The sequence below is a fragment of the Equus przewalskii genome, chromosome 3, assembly GCF_037783145.1.
Source record: "Equus przewalskii isolate Varuska chromosome 3, EquPr2, whole genome shotgun sequence".
Classification (NCBI taxonomy): domain Eukaryota; kingdom Metazoa; phylum Chordata; class Mammalia; order Perissodactyla; family Equidae; genus Equus; species Equus przewalskii.
Genome location: NC_091833.1, coordinates 44,948,377 through 44,964,277, shown reverse-complemented (window position 1 = coordinate 44,964,277; position 15,901 = coordinate 44,948,377). Strand labels below are relative to the sequence as shown.

General features: G+C 34.3%; 1 protein-coding gene across 1 annotated transcript in view; it reads left to right on the top strand.

Moving 5' to 3' along the window:
- GRID2 (glutamate ionotropic receptor delta type subunit 2) overlaps positions 1 to 15,901 on the top strand; it is a 1,375,518-nt gene that overhangs the window by 1,073,616 nt on the left and 286,001 nt on the right. Inside the window, exon 11 of the mRNA XM_070612619.1 lies at positions 14,376 to 14,688. Coding sequence (XP_070468720.1) covers positions 14,376 to 14,688 — 313 coding nt within the window. The remainder of the gene's footprint in view (positions 1 to 14,375; positions 14,689 to 15,901) is intronic.

Sequence of the window (15,901 nt, the reverse complement as noted above, 5' to 3'; positions counted from 1 at the left end):
ATGTGCTGAAAATTCAGAGGTGATAAAAATGGTTATTGTTTAAAATTCTCTGCAGCCCTTAGAAAGATTAAATAGTTGTGTGTGTGTGAGTATATTACTTGAAGACGTTATGTCATACTGTAGTATGTAAATTTTGTAAAAAATATACATGTACACATCTATATATAAAGATAGAAGAGTCTAAAAGGACTTGCATCAATCTTGAGAAAATGGTTACCTATGGGGAAATGCAGAAAAAACTGCTAATTGTCCTAAAATATCTTTTTCCTCCTTTCTTAGCAATATAGCTTCTGAATTATAGCCAGTTACGGACTGCTCACAGTGTACATTTCCCGGCTTCTCTCCTGAGCTAGTGTGGTCATGTGACCAAGTTCTAACCAATGAGAATTAAATAGAAGTGTCATGTGAATATTCTGGGAAATGTTCTTAAAGGGAGGATTCTTGTTCTTATTCTGATCCTCCTCCCTGGAATGTCAATAGAACGGCTGGAGCTCAAATAGCCGTCTTAATCCATGAGTTGGAAGCTATATACTGAGGCAATCAGAGCACCAGGGAAATAAGTCCAATCTCTAACACTGGAAGCTTTATCAACTAAGACAGTCAGCCATGGAACTTCTCTGTTGACATTTAAGTCACTGGTGTTTTGGGTATTTCTTCTACTTGTAAGAAGAGAATAGGCTGGTTTTATAGAATTTGACCCTTTAAAAACTAGAATGTATTTGTATATTGCTTTCATAGTTTAGTGTTTAAATTTATTTATTTTTCATCTTAGTTTTGCTTTTCTGTTTTATAGATGGCAAACTTATTAGCCAGTGCTGCAGTATATAAAAGTTTTTCTGTTATGTTTGGCTTTTACATTGGCCCATCTTCAGTGTTGAGCTAAATGGACTCAGATGGTTTAACTTATCTGACAAATTCACACATTTTACTGGAAATCCAAGTTAGAAAATTCCTTTTCTCTTGTTTTTTTTTTCTTTGTTTTTTTTTTTTTTTTTTGCTGAGGAAGATTAGCCCTGATCTAACATCTGTTGCCAATCTTTCTCCTTTTTTTTTTCTTGAGGAAGATTAGCCCTGAGCTAACATCTTGCCATTCTACCTCTATTCTGTATGTGGAATACCTCCACAGCATGGCCGGTGAGTGGTGTAGGTTCACACCACAGATCTGAACCCGTGAACCCAGGCCACTGAAGTGGTGTGCACCAAAGTTAACCACTACACCATGGGGCTGGCCCCTCCTTTTCCCACATTTTTGACAGCTAAAACTTAGAAAATGTTTTAAGTTTGTAAGTACTTAACAACAATATTCAGTGACTTCTCATGTTTGAACTCTGCCAAAGTATTTCTCCTCTTATGTCTCTACCTAGTTTGGAAGACATTTTTACAAATTATTTCATTATAGAAATTTTAGAAATTTTTAGGGCTTCTATTCACTTAAGATGTTGAAGCAAACAAACATAAGCATCTACCTTCCCCCCTACCTTTTTGTTTTTTGCTGAGGAAGATTCTCCCAGAGCTAACATCTGTGCCAATCCTTCTCTATTTTTTTGTATTTGGAACACCTCCACAACATGGCTGGTGATTGGAGCAGGTCTGCACCCAGGAACCAAACCTGTGAACCTGGGCTACCAAAGCAGAGTATGCAGAACTTTAACCACTCAGCCACAGAGCTGTGCTCTACGTTCCCCTTTTTAGATCTCACATGATATGACCAAATAAATATAACAGAGGAAAATTTAATATATTACTCTAAATTAAGCAAGGGTGCCTTCCATGAACCAGAATTTATCAGATTTCAGGAAAGCACACTCCTAAGCAATTATAGCTTTATCAGATGACCCAGAAAAAATTCCATTAATTGTCAAATTTGATATAATATCAAATTGCAACAGAGATGAGACTGGAGTCCCAGGTGACGTTGCAAGTCTCTGGGTGAGAAGAGAGGGGAGTGGAGGCACAAGTGACTTCATAAGAAAGAAGAGAAGGAAGCAGATAACATACCAGTATAACCCTCAGAAAGTGAAAGTTTAATACCAAGTGTTAATGTACTGAACACGTGTCTGAGACTTGGTAATCCACAGCACTGGCTATGGGGAAGGGACTGAACAGTAAGTGTGATGAGGTGGTACCCTGAAGGAAGCATTACTCCTGGAGGAGGAGGAAATAGAGAAGATATGTGCTCCTTGGAGACATGGTAGTGAAGGCAAAGAGGGCAGTGAAATGAACATTAAGAATTCTGTAGAAACTAAACAGAAACAATACATACCAACCCCCTGCAACCCCACCCACAAACGTTAAAGAGACCACATGTTACTATACTGACATAAGAAAGTGTTATTGAACTAGGAACCTTGTCTACAAATTATCCAGGAATAGAAAAATAATTGGACAAATTCCATTCAAAACTACTCTAAGACGAAAAGAAAGTATGGGTTAATATATTTTAAAAGTTGATCAAAGTTCGCCTCAAATAGACAACCACAGAGCAAAATAAAATTGTAACATAACACTCCAAACTGAATTAAATGTCTCAAACAATGTTTGAAGTTTAAAGAAAAACTAACAGATTCGGAAATTCAAAAGCTAGCCATTGAAATGGCCAAAATGATGAAGAAATGCAACGACCTCAGGATATATATTGAAAAACAAAATAGAAGACAAAAGTCATCAGACATAAATTATAAGTTACTCAAAGGACAATAAATTACATTGAAAAAAGGAATGAAAATGAAATAAAGAAATAAAAAGGGTCGGAGTGAAAGAATCAAAATGGAAAATAAGCAAAAGATATGTATGGATATATTTGGAGTCTCAGAAGAAAAAAACCCACAATGATACAATTAATGTTTAAAGCTGTAATCTAAGAAAACTTCCTGAAAATAAAACTTGAATGTACTTAGTGTTCCTAGAAAAGCTGATCCAGAACAATAAACTCTGAGCAATATCTTAGTACAATTATTAGACTTAAAAGAGGAAGAAAAAAAATCCTCAAGGCAAAGAGGTTAAATTACTTTTAATGGTAAAAAAATTAAATCACTCTCAGACTTCTCAAGAGCAACACACAAAGCAAGCCAGCTCTGGAGAAGCACTTTCAGGAATCTCAAAAGAGGAAGTACAAGCTAAGGAGTTTATGTCCACCCAGGCTCTCCTTCGTGGCTGCAGAAAAACCAGTTTTAAACATACAAGCATTAAGAGAAAAGTGGACATTTAGCACCTCCTGATGAAACTACTGGAGTATGGGCCTCAATCAACCAAGAGATAACAGGAGAAACTTGGCAAAATGACCCATAGTGATCATTTAATATATTTAATTGTAGAATTGTTACTAAAACCAGGTTAGAAACATGTGTTAAATAATGATATGAAATCATCATATGATCTAAAAGTGAAAGGATGGTATTAAACAATGGGAGAAAAAGAGGAAAAGAAAGGGGAAAACATAATATCATGATTCACTGTGGTGTAGGGAGTAAGTGGAAGTCACAGATTTCATTTAAAACTGAAAAAGCAGAGAGTAAAAGGTTAAGTGGGAAAAAGTAGGGAGTGAAAGTGCAGATATAAAGTTAACCACTATAACAAAAGCACAGACCTTACTAAATACCAAAAGAAAAACATAGCAAAGACAAAGCACAGGGAAAACACAGTAAATATAACAAAAGTCATACAGTAGTAAATAACATAAACTGTAAGATACATCAATATATATATCTCAAACACGACATCCCGATAATATGCCATCTTCTCAAGCACACATGAACACTGGCAAAAATCACTCAGACTAGGTGTCACAGGCAACACCGTTAAGTTCCACTGAGGGCATATATTGCTGATCAAAACATAATAAAACTAGAAAAAAAACAAAACTGAAAAAGGCTTTCTACCTGAAACTGGGAAAGCCTTCTGTTAATTGACTCTTGGGAGAAAGGAAACATACAAACGTAAATTACAGATTTTTTCTGTTTTTTAAAGATTGGCACCTGTTGCCAATCTTTTTTTCTCCTTCTCCTCCCCGTCCTCTTCCTCCTCCCCCTTCTCCTCCCCCTCCTTCTCCTCCTCCTCCACCTCCCCAAATCCCCCCAGTACATAGCTGTATATTCTGATTGTAGGTCGCTCTGGTTGTGGCATGTGGGATGCCGCCTCAGCGTAGCCTGATGAGCAGTGCCATGTTCACGCCTAGGATCTGAACTGGCAAAACCCTGGGCCTGTGAAGCGGAGCGCGGGAACCCAACGACTCAGCCACAGGGCCGGCCCCCCAGATATTTTTTTAAAGTAATGGTAATAAAAACACTACGTTATCTGAATCTATAAAGAATATTTAAAGGAGTGATTCATAGTCTTAAAAATCCATATAAATAAAAATGAAAGAATGAAAATAAATGTATTTAATTACATCTCCAAAAGCTAGAAAAAGTCCTACAAATTTTAGAACAAGGTATAAGGCAGATAATAAAAATAAAAGGAGAAAATTATACGTTACATAGAAAAAAACTGGTTTAAATTAATAAGTCAAATCCTAGTTCCTAGAAAATATCAACAAAAGAGACATATCATTAGCATTAGCTAATTCAATCAAGTAAAAAGTAGAAACTTTGACCAATTTCCACAAAAAACGTTGTTAAAGAACTATTGTACAAAACAGGACAAGACCTAATGTTTCACAGATGAACACAACCACTCCTTTAGAGAACAGGTACTTCAATGCCTTTCCAGATTTAGGGAAACTAAGAGACACAACAACTAAATGCAAGACCTGATCCTGGACTAAATTGTTAAGACAGGACAGTATTGGGACAAATGACAAAGCTGTTACATGGGTTGCAGATTAAAGTATGGTATGGATATTAAATTTCCAGAGATTGATAACTGCACTGTGGTTGTGTTACAGAATATCGTTGTTGTTGCTAAATAACACTGAAGTATTAAGAGATAGAGTCATGATGTGTGCAACCTATTTTCAAGTGGTTCAAAAAATAAATAGTATGTATATTTCTATATCTGCATATATGTAAGTTATGTGTGTGTGTTGAGGAAAGAAAGAAGCAATGATTAAGCAACTATGACAGAAGGTTAAAATTGTTATATCTGAGTAAAGCATATAAAAGAGTTCTGTGCTATTCTTGCAACTCCTGTGTTAAATTTGAAGTTCTTTCAAAATTAAAATAAAGCTTTTTGAAATTTCAATTGCAACCTCAATTTTTTTAATTAAATGGGAGATAGAGTAATAATTTCCTATCTCAGCCAAACTCTTATTTAATGGTAAAAATATAATTATAAAGACACACCTATTAAAATCTGCGACAAGATAGAAATGCCAACCCTAACATAATTATTTGATATTATTCTGAAATACATAACAATTGTAATAAAAGAAATGAAAAGATTAAAAGTAATAACTATTCTGGTAGGAGTTAGAACTAACACTATTTTCAGAAAATATGACACTTAAATAACTTAAATAAATCAAGAGAATCAATTGAAAAATTATTAGCTTTAATAAGAAATTTCCATAGTTAGGTCAGTTTAAAAGCACACAGGAGCATAAGTTGCCATATACAGTTACAATAAAGAGAGTAAAATTAGACTTGAATAAATAGACTAGAAAGATGGAAAGGTACAATGTTCTTAGATCCAAAGATTCTATTAAAATGTTATTGCTGACTACAGTAAATTATGTTATCTTTGAGTCCACTTAGAATACCAAAGAGATTTTATGAATTTATGAGAATGATTTAAAATACACTGGATGATATATTTAAGTGGCTTTAGTTTAAAAATTCTGAAGGTGAAAAGAAGGGAAGCAAGAAATTCTTGAATTGTAGCTATTGACATAAGGGTAAAATAATTAAAATTGTGTGGAATTAGACCAATAGAAGAGAATAGAAATCCCAGAATATGTGTGTGCACGTGTGCATGTATGAATGTATGAATTAGGCATATGCTGAAGGAATCCCTTCAAATCAGGAGAAATATTATGGATTCTTCTAGAACAATACTGAGGTCGGTGGCTTATTATTTTGGGGGAAAAGAATAATTATATTCATATCACTTGACCCTAGAGACAACCTGCCTGGGTTAGAATCCATAATGGATCTTAGCTATGTGATCTTAGACAAGTTACCTAATCTGGCTGTGCCTCAATTTTGTTGTTTAAAAAATGGAGATAAGAATAGTATTTACCTCACAGGGTGTTTGTGAAGATTAATTGAATTAATTATTGAAAAGTACTTAGTGCATAGTTAGCACTATATAAATAAATAATAGTGGTACCGATAGTAGCAGCAACAAAAATATCCTTAGTAATTGTCTTAGATTGTTATTTGCCTTATCATATGCTAAGCCATACTCAAATTCATATCATTCTCTCAATGAACTCACAAATACCCTGCATAGAAATGTAAACTAAATATATAAAAACACTAACGGAGTTACAATAGTGGTCATCTTATCAGGATTTGAATGTCTTCTTTATAGTTTTTTGTTCTTTTAAAATTTTCTAGAGTGATTAAGTGTGATCTTAATTTCAGAATAAAAGTTACTTTAACAACAATTTCATTGGTTCTACCTGGCAATTTATTCTTTTCCAGTGGTACATTTGAAGAGTAATGGATATTGTGTTATGTGTTTGTAATTGAAACTGAAAGATTAATCTATAACAAGGAAAAATTAAAACCTACCATGTTTCTTCCAAAGAAATACATATAAATCTTGACATTGAGAAAATTAATAACTTTGATTAATTTGACAATTTGGTTATTTTTCTTTCCCCCATTACTTACCTTTTGGTTTGTCCTATGAATAGTAATAACTTACATACTGTACTTATTTGGAAAGGTTTGTTGAACCTTTAAAGTCTTTAGACTTTAAGTCTTTAGGGCAAAAACATTTCTATTTTTAGCAAACATGCAATGATCATATAATAAGGTCTCAATAAATAATTTTTAGCATTAAAATTTCAGAGACAGAAGGGCTCTTATGTTATCAATTACAATCCATTCATTGTACAGATAAGTAATCTAAAATGATGAAAATTTGGCTACTTGCTCAAAGTCACATCGTATATCATTAATTAAAGATGTAAGAGTTGAATACGTTCTTTCTTCTTTCCTCCTTCCTTTCCTTATTTTCTTCCATCCTTCCTTTCTCCCTCTCTCCCCCACTCTTCCTTTCTTCCTCCTTTAGCATTTTTTCGATGCCTACTTTTTCCCAAGTGAACCTGGGATTTTTACACTAAAACATTATTTGAAGATCAAAGAATATAAAATAACATTTAAGAAAATCATCAAGAAATTTTAAAAATCTATAGGCTTTTGCGAAGAGCAAAAGAAGAAAATGTATGGCTCAAGAAGTTGAATAGGCAGAGATAGACCTAGTGCTTGTTAAATGCGTGCCAAAGCTCTTCAATAACTATTTCCTTTCACTTTGTGCAAAATATCTCTAAAGTGGGAATGATAGGGGGAAAAAATTTGAAAGAATTGCAGCTTATGATGGGCACTTTTAATGAGTTCAAATTTCCATGTCCAAATAGACGATATCCTGGGAGAATGGATGCATTTCCTGAGGTGATACGTGAGTTACTATAGATAATATGTACAAAACATGAAAAGCAGAGGTGTTACACAGTTGGAGATTGGCATATTCAAAATTAGAAAAGAAAATTCATTCTCACAGAATAGTGAGTTTGATTTTATTCTCTGGTAAAATTACAGAATGGATTATTAATCAGATGTATTGTAGGTGGTAAAAAAAAAACAGTCAATTTAATTTTTTGATACCATTAGCTATTCATGAAAAGATGAATATCTGAGTACACATGTATTTTGAGCTCAGTGATGCCCTTTACAAAACACTTAAAAACTACGTCATGAAGCCCAGCTGGGTGACGGTATAGTAAAGAACATTCATAGGTGATTAAACAAGCTTATCTAGAGTGTTAACTAATGAGCTATTGTCAAAGTGGGTAGAACTCTAGAGGCAAGTTGCAGTACTTTGACCTTGTCCGTGTCCTGCTCATCAATAGTTTACTGGTAATGATGAAGAATTAAAGACCTGCTTCTCAAACTTCCAAATGACTCAACGCTAGCAGAAGAAGTTCATATGATGGCTGATAGGTCAAGGTGGAAAATATTTCAGATAGAGGTAAAGGACCAAAGAACCAAAGAATGAAACTGATGAAAGACAAATGTAAAATCCAACATTTTTCTTCAGAATCAATTGCATAGGACTTATGAGGACTTTTAGATCGATAGTTTCATTCAAAAATATTTTAAAAATTTATTTGACCTTAAATTTAGTATAAGGCAGTGTTGTATTTCACCTCATAAAAATGATTCAGGCTCCAATTTCATTTAAAAAAAAAAGGAGGCAGGCTTGGTGGCATAGTGGTTAAGGTCAGTGTGTTCTGCTTTGGTGGCTGGGGGTTCACAGGTTTGCATCCCAAGTGTGGACCTACACCACTCATCAAGCCACACTGTGGCAGCAACCCACATACAAAATACGGGAAGATTGGCACAGATATTAGCTCAGGGCCAATCTTCCTCACACACACACACACGCACACAAAAACCCAACCTATTTTATCCGTATCAGTTGAAGAAACATTGATGTTCACAGAAGAACGACCAGTATTTTGAGGGATATGGAAATCCTATCTTGGGAAGAGAGATTGAATAAGTAAATTATTTTTAGTTTTAAAATAATTTTTCCAAGTAGGGAATAAGATATTGTTGTTCAAGTATTTGAAAGATTGTCATAGAGCAGATCTACTTAGATTTATAATGTGAAGATAACAGAGGATACAGGGAAGCAGATATCAATTCATTATAAAATCAAAGCTTTATATTAATTGGAATATTTCAAATGTAAATTGTTCATCTTGGAAAGAGGCATTTGGACTAATAATATTAAATAAAATAATTTATGTGGCGCATATAACATGGCACTAGGTATACAGTAAGCATTAAGTACATGTATAACTATTATTATTATTAATATAATGTCCTTAGCATTATGTTTAAGGATAAATTAGATAATTATTTGTTAGATGTGATCATTTATCTCAGATTAAATTGAGTAAATGTTTTTCAACTTCTCTAAGATGAAGCTTCTAAATTTCAATGAATATAGCTTATTATTCATGTCCCATTGTATTATCTCCTCTTCATGATTTAAGAGAATACCAATCTCATATCTCCTTTTAAGGAAAATATTATGACTGTGTAACTAGAATAGTTTTGGAAAAATTTATATTTCAATTTAAGTGCTAGTTTTTATCAAAATTCAAATAATCACTTTTACATTAAACATTTGACATATAATAATATTTTGCAATATATTGAACCTACTATAGTAGACTCTTAATTACCTTAGCTAATGACAAATAACATAAACATAAATATATTGGTAAACCAATGAAGAACCGTATTTTAAATATTAAAGTAATTATTCAAGATATAATTCTTTTATCACTGCTATAAAACTTAGTAAATCTTTATATTACCATTTTCTTTTTATTCTGTAAAAACCTGTCTCTGTTGGGAATGCTGAGAAATAGAAGAGATTTATAAGACTTGGGTAATGAGCATCTAGTGAATGTTCCATCTGGATTCATTCATAAATGAAGCACGTATTTATTGATCATGAATCCATGCCAAACAAATGTGGTAGATATTAAGAATATGTCAATTTGAAAAAACAAAGTCCCAGTCCCTGCCTTCATGGAGTTTGAAGTCTAGTAGAAAAGTCAGACACTATTCAAAGAATCATGCAAATATGTGTAAAATTACAACTGTCATAACTGCTAGGGAAGTGAGGTATATAGGCTTCTGATAGTGTAAACAACAATAATTATTATTCTCATCAGAGGAGGTCATGGGTAGCTTCCCTGATAAAGTGATAATTGAGCTGATTTACAAATATGAATAAGAGTTTACTTAATGAAGTTTCGGGAGAGTCAATCCAGACAGTGGTAACAGCATGTACAAAGAACATGCATCAGGAAGAAGTGCTGGAAAGGAAAATGGTCCAATATGAATACGTTGAGGTAAATTGACGACAGTCTATCTAACCATGTGTAGACTTATATTAAAGCTTTTAATCTTTTTCCTAAGAGCAATGCAAATCCACTGAAAATCTTTGAACTGCAGCAGGGGAAAGGACCATATTTGCTCAAGAGAAAGATTACTTTGGTTGCAATAGGGGGATTAGAGAGGAGGAAAGTTAGAATTCAGATAGACTCATAAGCAATGATGGGAGCTGGAAATAGTAGAGAAGTAAATGGATATTAGGATTCCCAGGAGGTGAAATCAATCGTGACAGACAGGATGGGGGGCATAAGACTGGGAAAGACAATGAGACCACCAAGATTTAAGACATGTAAAAAGATATTCATCAAGGCTGGAGACATTGTAAGAGAACTGGTTAGAGTGTGGTATTGGCCTTGTTAAATTTGAGGAGCTTTTAAGACATCTAATAGAAATATCAATTATGTAGTTGCATAAAATAGTCTAGACTCCAGAGCTTAGATCTATATCTAGAAATATAAGTTTATAAATCATGTCTGTAGATGGGGTCAATACAGGTATTGGATATGAATGGGATTGCCTGGACAGAGGATATTGAATGAAAAAAGGGAGCATGCCCAAGTCCAGAGGATTGCCAACATGAACTTGAAAAAGGAACTGAGAAAGAGGCTTATATTATGTCAGGAAATCCAAGAAAAAGTGTTTATGGTGGAGGGGGCAGTCTTCAGTGTCAAATGCCTAGAAGCCTAGACACATGAACACTAATTATATCCGTTTGACTAAACAATGTAAAGATTAAGAAGTGCTGTGTCTGTTGAGTAAGAGTACCTAACAATATGGCTACACAAGAGTCTTCCCACAGTGACTGGGAGGTGTGGAAATAGAGACAAATCTTTAGAGAAAATTGACGTTGAAAAAGCAAGAGAAGATGGGTAGTAATTGGGAGTCAGAGATATAGAGAGCAGAAGGAAAGCCTTTCCTCTTTTTGTTTTTATTCTAATGAGAAAGAGTTAAAGAATCTTTTCATAGGAAATCTACAGAGGCAGGATGATGCTGAATACATAAGAGACAGGAGTTTAAGTATCTGAAATGGAGGGGATTGCTTAATAAGTTTACTGATGGAGGGCCGGCCTTATATAGGAAGGAGGACAGCTCCTCTATTGTAAACAGAGGTTAAACAGAGTAGGCTGGGTCTGGGATATAGGTTGAGAGGCAGAAATAAGTGTGAATTTTAATCTGATATCTTCTATGTTCTCTATAAAAGAGTGGTGGAGGTCATCTTCTGAGAGGGAGGGAGTGAGAAGATTAAAGGTTTCATGAGGGTAAAGATTTGAAAAGTCATTGTAGAAACTGGAAAAGTGAGTTGATATACATGCATATATACATAAATAATAATAAAGAAAAAAGAAAGGAAGGAAGAAAGAAAGAAAGAAGGAAAAGAAGGATATGAATGACCCTTTGTCTCTCATTATTTCTGGTTGTTTAGAGATTTTTCAAGAAGTTTTAGAACGATCTTTCTGAATCAGTGGTTCCTGGCTTTTTTTTCTGCTCCAGCACAACTTCTCTAACACAAGTAAAGACCGTCACATACTCATATCAAGCACAGTGGTCTGCTGTGTCATTGATTCTGAAGGATGGAGTGAGGCCCTTCCTTAGGAAGATGTATACAAACCTCAGAGACAGGAAAATGTGTATGTGTATGTTTTGTGTGTGTGTGTGTGTGTGTGTGTAAATGTATTTGTACAGTTTGAAATAGTCCATAATATAATTCTGATATGCTTTCCACAGGGAGACTGGGAATTTTTTCTTGAAAACAGAATAGCCAAGTATTGAAAGTGAGCCAGAATTTAGAAATTTCTCCATAGAAATATGACAAGTAGTTATTACATTTAATAGATATTTTAGTACATACAAAATAATCAGTTCCCTTTTCCAAAAAAATCCACATTGTTCCCTAGATATCTTTTTTGTTCCATTGTAGAAACTCACTTTGTGATACTTATAAGTATCTATTATTAAAATCAGTATAGTGATTACTCCAATTCATAATTATTTAAATGTAAAATAATTATTTATTAGCAAAATATTTATGAACATTTACAAATATTCAATCAACATGTTGTCAATAAATTTCCCCTTAGGTGAAATTTTCTGACTGTAGTTGAGTCATAAAATGCTTTGGGTCACTAGTGCATCAATTAGTAAGTTACTGATCCATGGTACTTTGATGTCCTGGAAAAGTAAATGCACCTTCTGAGAGTCTAATTGAATCTCGGAGAGTTATTTATTCACCATTAAGATTGAGATAAATGAGTCAGCTCCCAACAGTCATGCTCCACATGGTTACATTAGTTTCACAAATAGATAAACTCAGAAGCTCAGAAAAGATAGGACTAGAGAGTTAAGGATGCAGGTTAGATGTTCAATCTGAAAAGACCCAATTTCTAATAACTAACTATAAAAAATTAATATGAGCTTGAAAGCAAGAATAATTATTTCTTTGAAAGTTTATTTTCATATAGTTATTAAGTTTAAAACTCTCAGTTAATAATTCTAGACTCATGGTACTTACATTAATATGGCCTTGTTGCAATGTAAATAGTACAATTTAAAAAAACAAAATTTCAGATTTTTTTAAGGTAAAAATTGTCCTAAAACCAGTTACCCTTCCTACAATATGGGTCATTTGGATGATAAGTAATTTCTTGCCCTATGGTAAAGTGGTTATGAACACAGGCTTTGGAGTAAGGAAAACGTTGCTTTCATATCTGGCTTCTCTACTTACTAACCGTGAGAACTGAACGAGTTACTTTGGCTCTTCAAGTTTTAGTTTCTTTATCTATGGCATAGAAGGGAAACATAATTCATGACTCGTAAGGATTCAATGAGAAAAATCATTTAAATACTTAGCACTGGGCCTAACAACAAATATATATGAGCTGATATAATATATACATTATATACTATACATATATGTATCTCACACACATGATACTTAAATTTAGCTAGAATTTTTTTTATTTTTATTTATTTATTTATTTTTTTAAAGATTTTATTTTTTCCTTTATCTCCCCAAAGCCCCCCGGTACATAGTTGTATATTCTTCATTGTGGGTCCTTCTAGTTGTGGCATGTGGGACGCTGCCTCAGCGTGGTTTGACGAGCAGTGCCATGTCCGCACCCAGGATTCGAACCAACAAAACACTGGGCCGCCTGTAGCGGAGTGCAGGAACTCAACCACTCGGCCACGGGGCCAGCCCCTGGCTAGAATATTTTTGAGGCCATTATTACTTCAGAGACTAGATGTATCTGAGTTGGTTTAGCATGCCACTAGGTAATTTACTTTTCATGTCTTTTTTTTGTCCCCCAAAACAATAAAACCAATTTCTCTACTTTCATAAAACAATACAAATGAAAAAGGAAAAAAATAATGAAAATGTTCAACAATTTGCTATTGTTTGTATTTGTCTGAAAGGAGCTTCCCACAGCTTTAATCACAGCCACAGGTCATTATTTCAAACAAGACGCATCTTTTTAGATATTTAAATATGTGTTCTCATATCATGGAATTTAAATGTGAAGCCGTTTGTTCTGTGCTCTCATTGCAACTCGGCTGTGGGCTTTAAATAAGTTAAATAGCACGAGCTGTAGTTTTGAGTGCTATTACTGACAATCTAAGGAGACACACACTGAGAAGAAGGGTTATTACTGCAAGAAGAATTATGTCTCCTTAATCTTTAATTGTTCATTAAATTGTTTCTGAGGTTTATACAATAAAATCATGGTAGAGACTGCTGGCATGTGACATTATAACTTAGTGCTATGAAAGCTCTAACAAACTCTAATATATTCAGAGCCCAAGAATATGAATTTTGATGCAGAGATCTCTAAACCAAGGGTAAAATGCTATGTTGAATTTTTTTTGATAACCTGCCTAATAATTTACATGTTAAGAATATATTGAATACCTTGGCAATGTTTTCTCAGAAAGAATTCTTTAGAATGCGTTTTGCCTTTGCTACTGTGTTAATGATGGCTTTGATAAAATGACCCAAGGCAAAAAAGACAATTTCCTTCTGGTGTTATCTGTGTCTGAAATATTCTTCGCTGATTTCACATGCACTGATAATATGAACAGGTAATTTGTCTGACTCTGGTGGGGCAAGATTTGCAGGAGAAACTGCAAAATTCACACATAGCTCTTCTCTAAGAAGTCTCGGCAGTGTTATTCAGTTTATATAAAAAGACTTAAGATGCTGCCTGAGGCATCCATTTTTTTTTCCTCAAGGCAAGCTGAAGTGCCACAAATCAAATTGCTTTTCACACTGTTAATGCATTCCTTTCTCTTTCAATTTCTCAGAGAGCCGACATAGGGATTTCTGCTTTAACCATCACCCCAGATCGTGAGAATGTGGTGGACTTTACTACACGGTACATGGACTACTCAGTGGGAGTGCTACTTCGAAGGGCTGAGAAGACAGTGGATATGTTTGCCTGTCTTGCACCGTTTGATCTCTCTCTATGGGCTTGCATTGCTGGCACAGTCCTTCTGGTGGGTCTACTGGTCTACCTCTTGAATTGGCTTAATCCCCCACGATTACAAATGGGATCAATGACTTCTACTACTCTCTACAACTCCATGTGGTTTGTGTATGGATCCTTTGTACAGCAAGGTAAGGAGAAAAACAATACATTTTAGTATAAAAAGGAATGTGATGTTTCAAATGCCATGAATTCAGTTAGGAAGGTTCTGTATCTGACATCAGTAAGTGTTCTAAAGGGTCTTCACAGCAATACTCAGAAAAGAACGTTTCCTACCTGTTCCTAGTGGATCTCAAACACAGCAGGTTTCCAGCAAAAATGGTTCATTATCTTTTGACGTAAGTTCAATTTCATCAACAAGGCCAAAAATGAATGCCAGTGATAAGGTTCACAAGCAATTCAAGTTCAGATTTTCCTCTCCAAGCTCTGACATTCTGAGAAATAGCCTGGGATGGAAGTACTTACTACTAGAACAGATACTGTTTAATTATTTACATATGTAAGAGATGCTGGGACTTGTTCTTTGTTCAGAGACATTATTTCGTGTATTAAAAATATTCCTTGGCAGTGAAAAGACTGATTAAGATTCTGATAAGAAATTGTGTATTTTATCTTTCACTTTAATGTATAATCTTTACCAATGATTTAACTTACAATTTCATTATATTTTTAAAAATGTCTTTGTTATCCAATATTCAATCTGCCCTACTCTTTAAACTTGTCCAGTTAATTCTTTGATTTTCACCGTTTCAGAATAGAAGAATATTTATTGAACTCTCTATTTGAGACTACTGCCATCACAGAGAATGAAATGATAAAATACTTAGGGGATTGATAGTTTCTTACAAACTTGTCACATATATTGAAGAGGAAAAATACGGGTCACAATGGAGACACATGACACTTTTGCCTTAATATTTACAACTCTTAATAACGTCTTATTTTTTATTCACACCTGCTATTGGATCTTGCATTTTGTCTGGGCTGTTCCTCTCCTTTCTCTCTTAAAATCTATCCGTGGAGCCCCCATTGGTAGGCTTTTCCCTTTACCTTTCTGTGTCAAAGACTCTCACTAAGATTATATTTGTCATAGACATTTTTAGCCCATTCATTAATCACTAATCCAGTAAATATTTAATCCACACTATTTATTTAGGTAGAACTTTGCTTGGCACTGAGTGTATAATCATGAACAAGAGAGTTTTGCCATCATTGAGCTACAAGTCTAGTGGGACAACAAACATGTAAACAAGCAATCACAATTATGGGTGGAAAGTGCTGTGATAGAGATAAGCACAGACTGTTATGAGACCATAGAGGCAGGGAGGCTTAATGTAGCTTAAC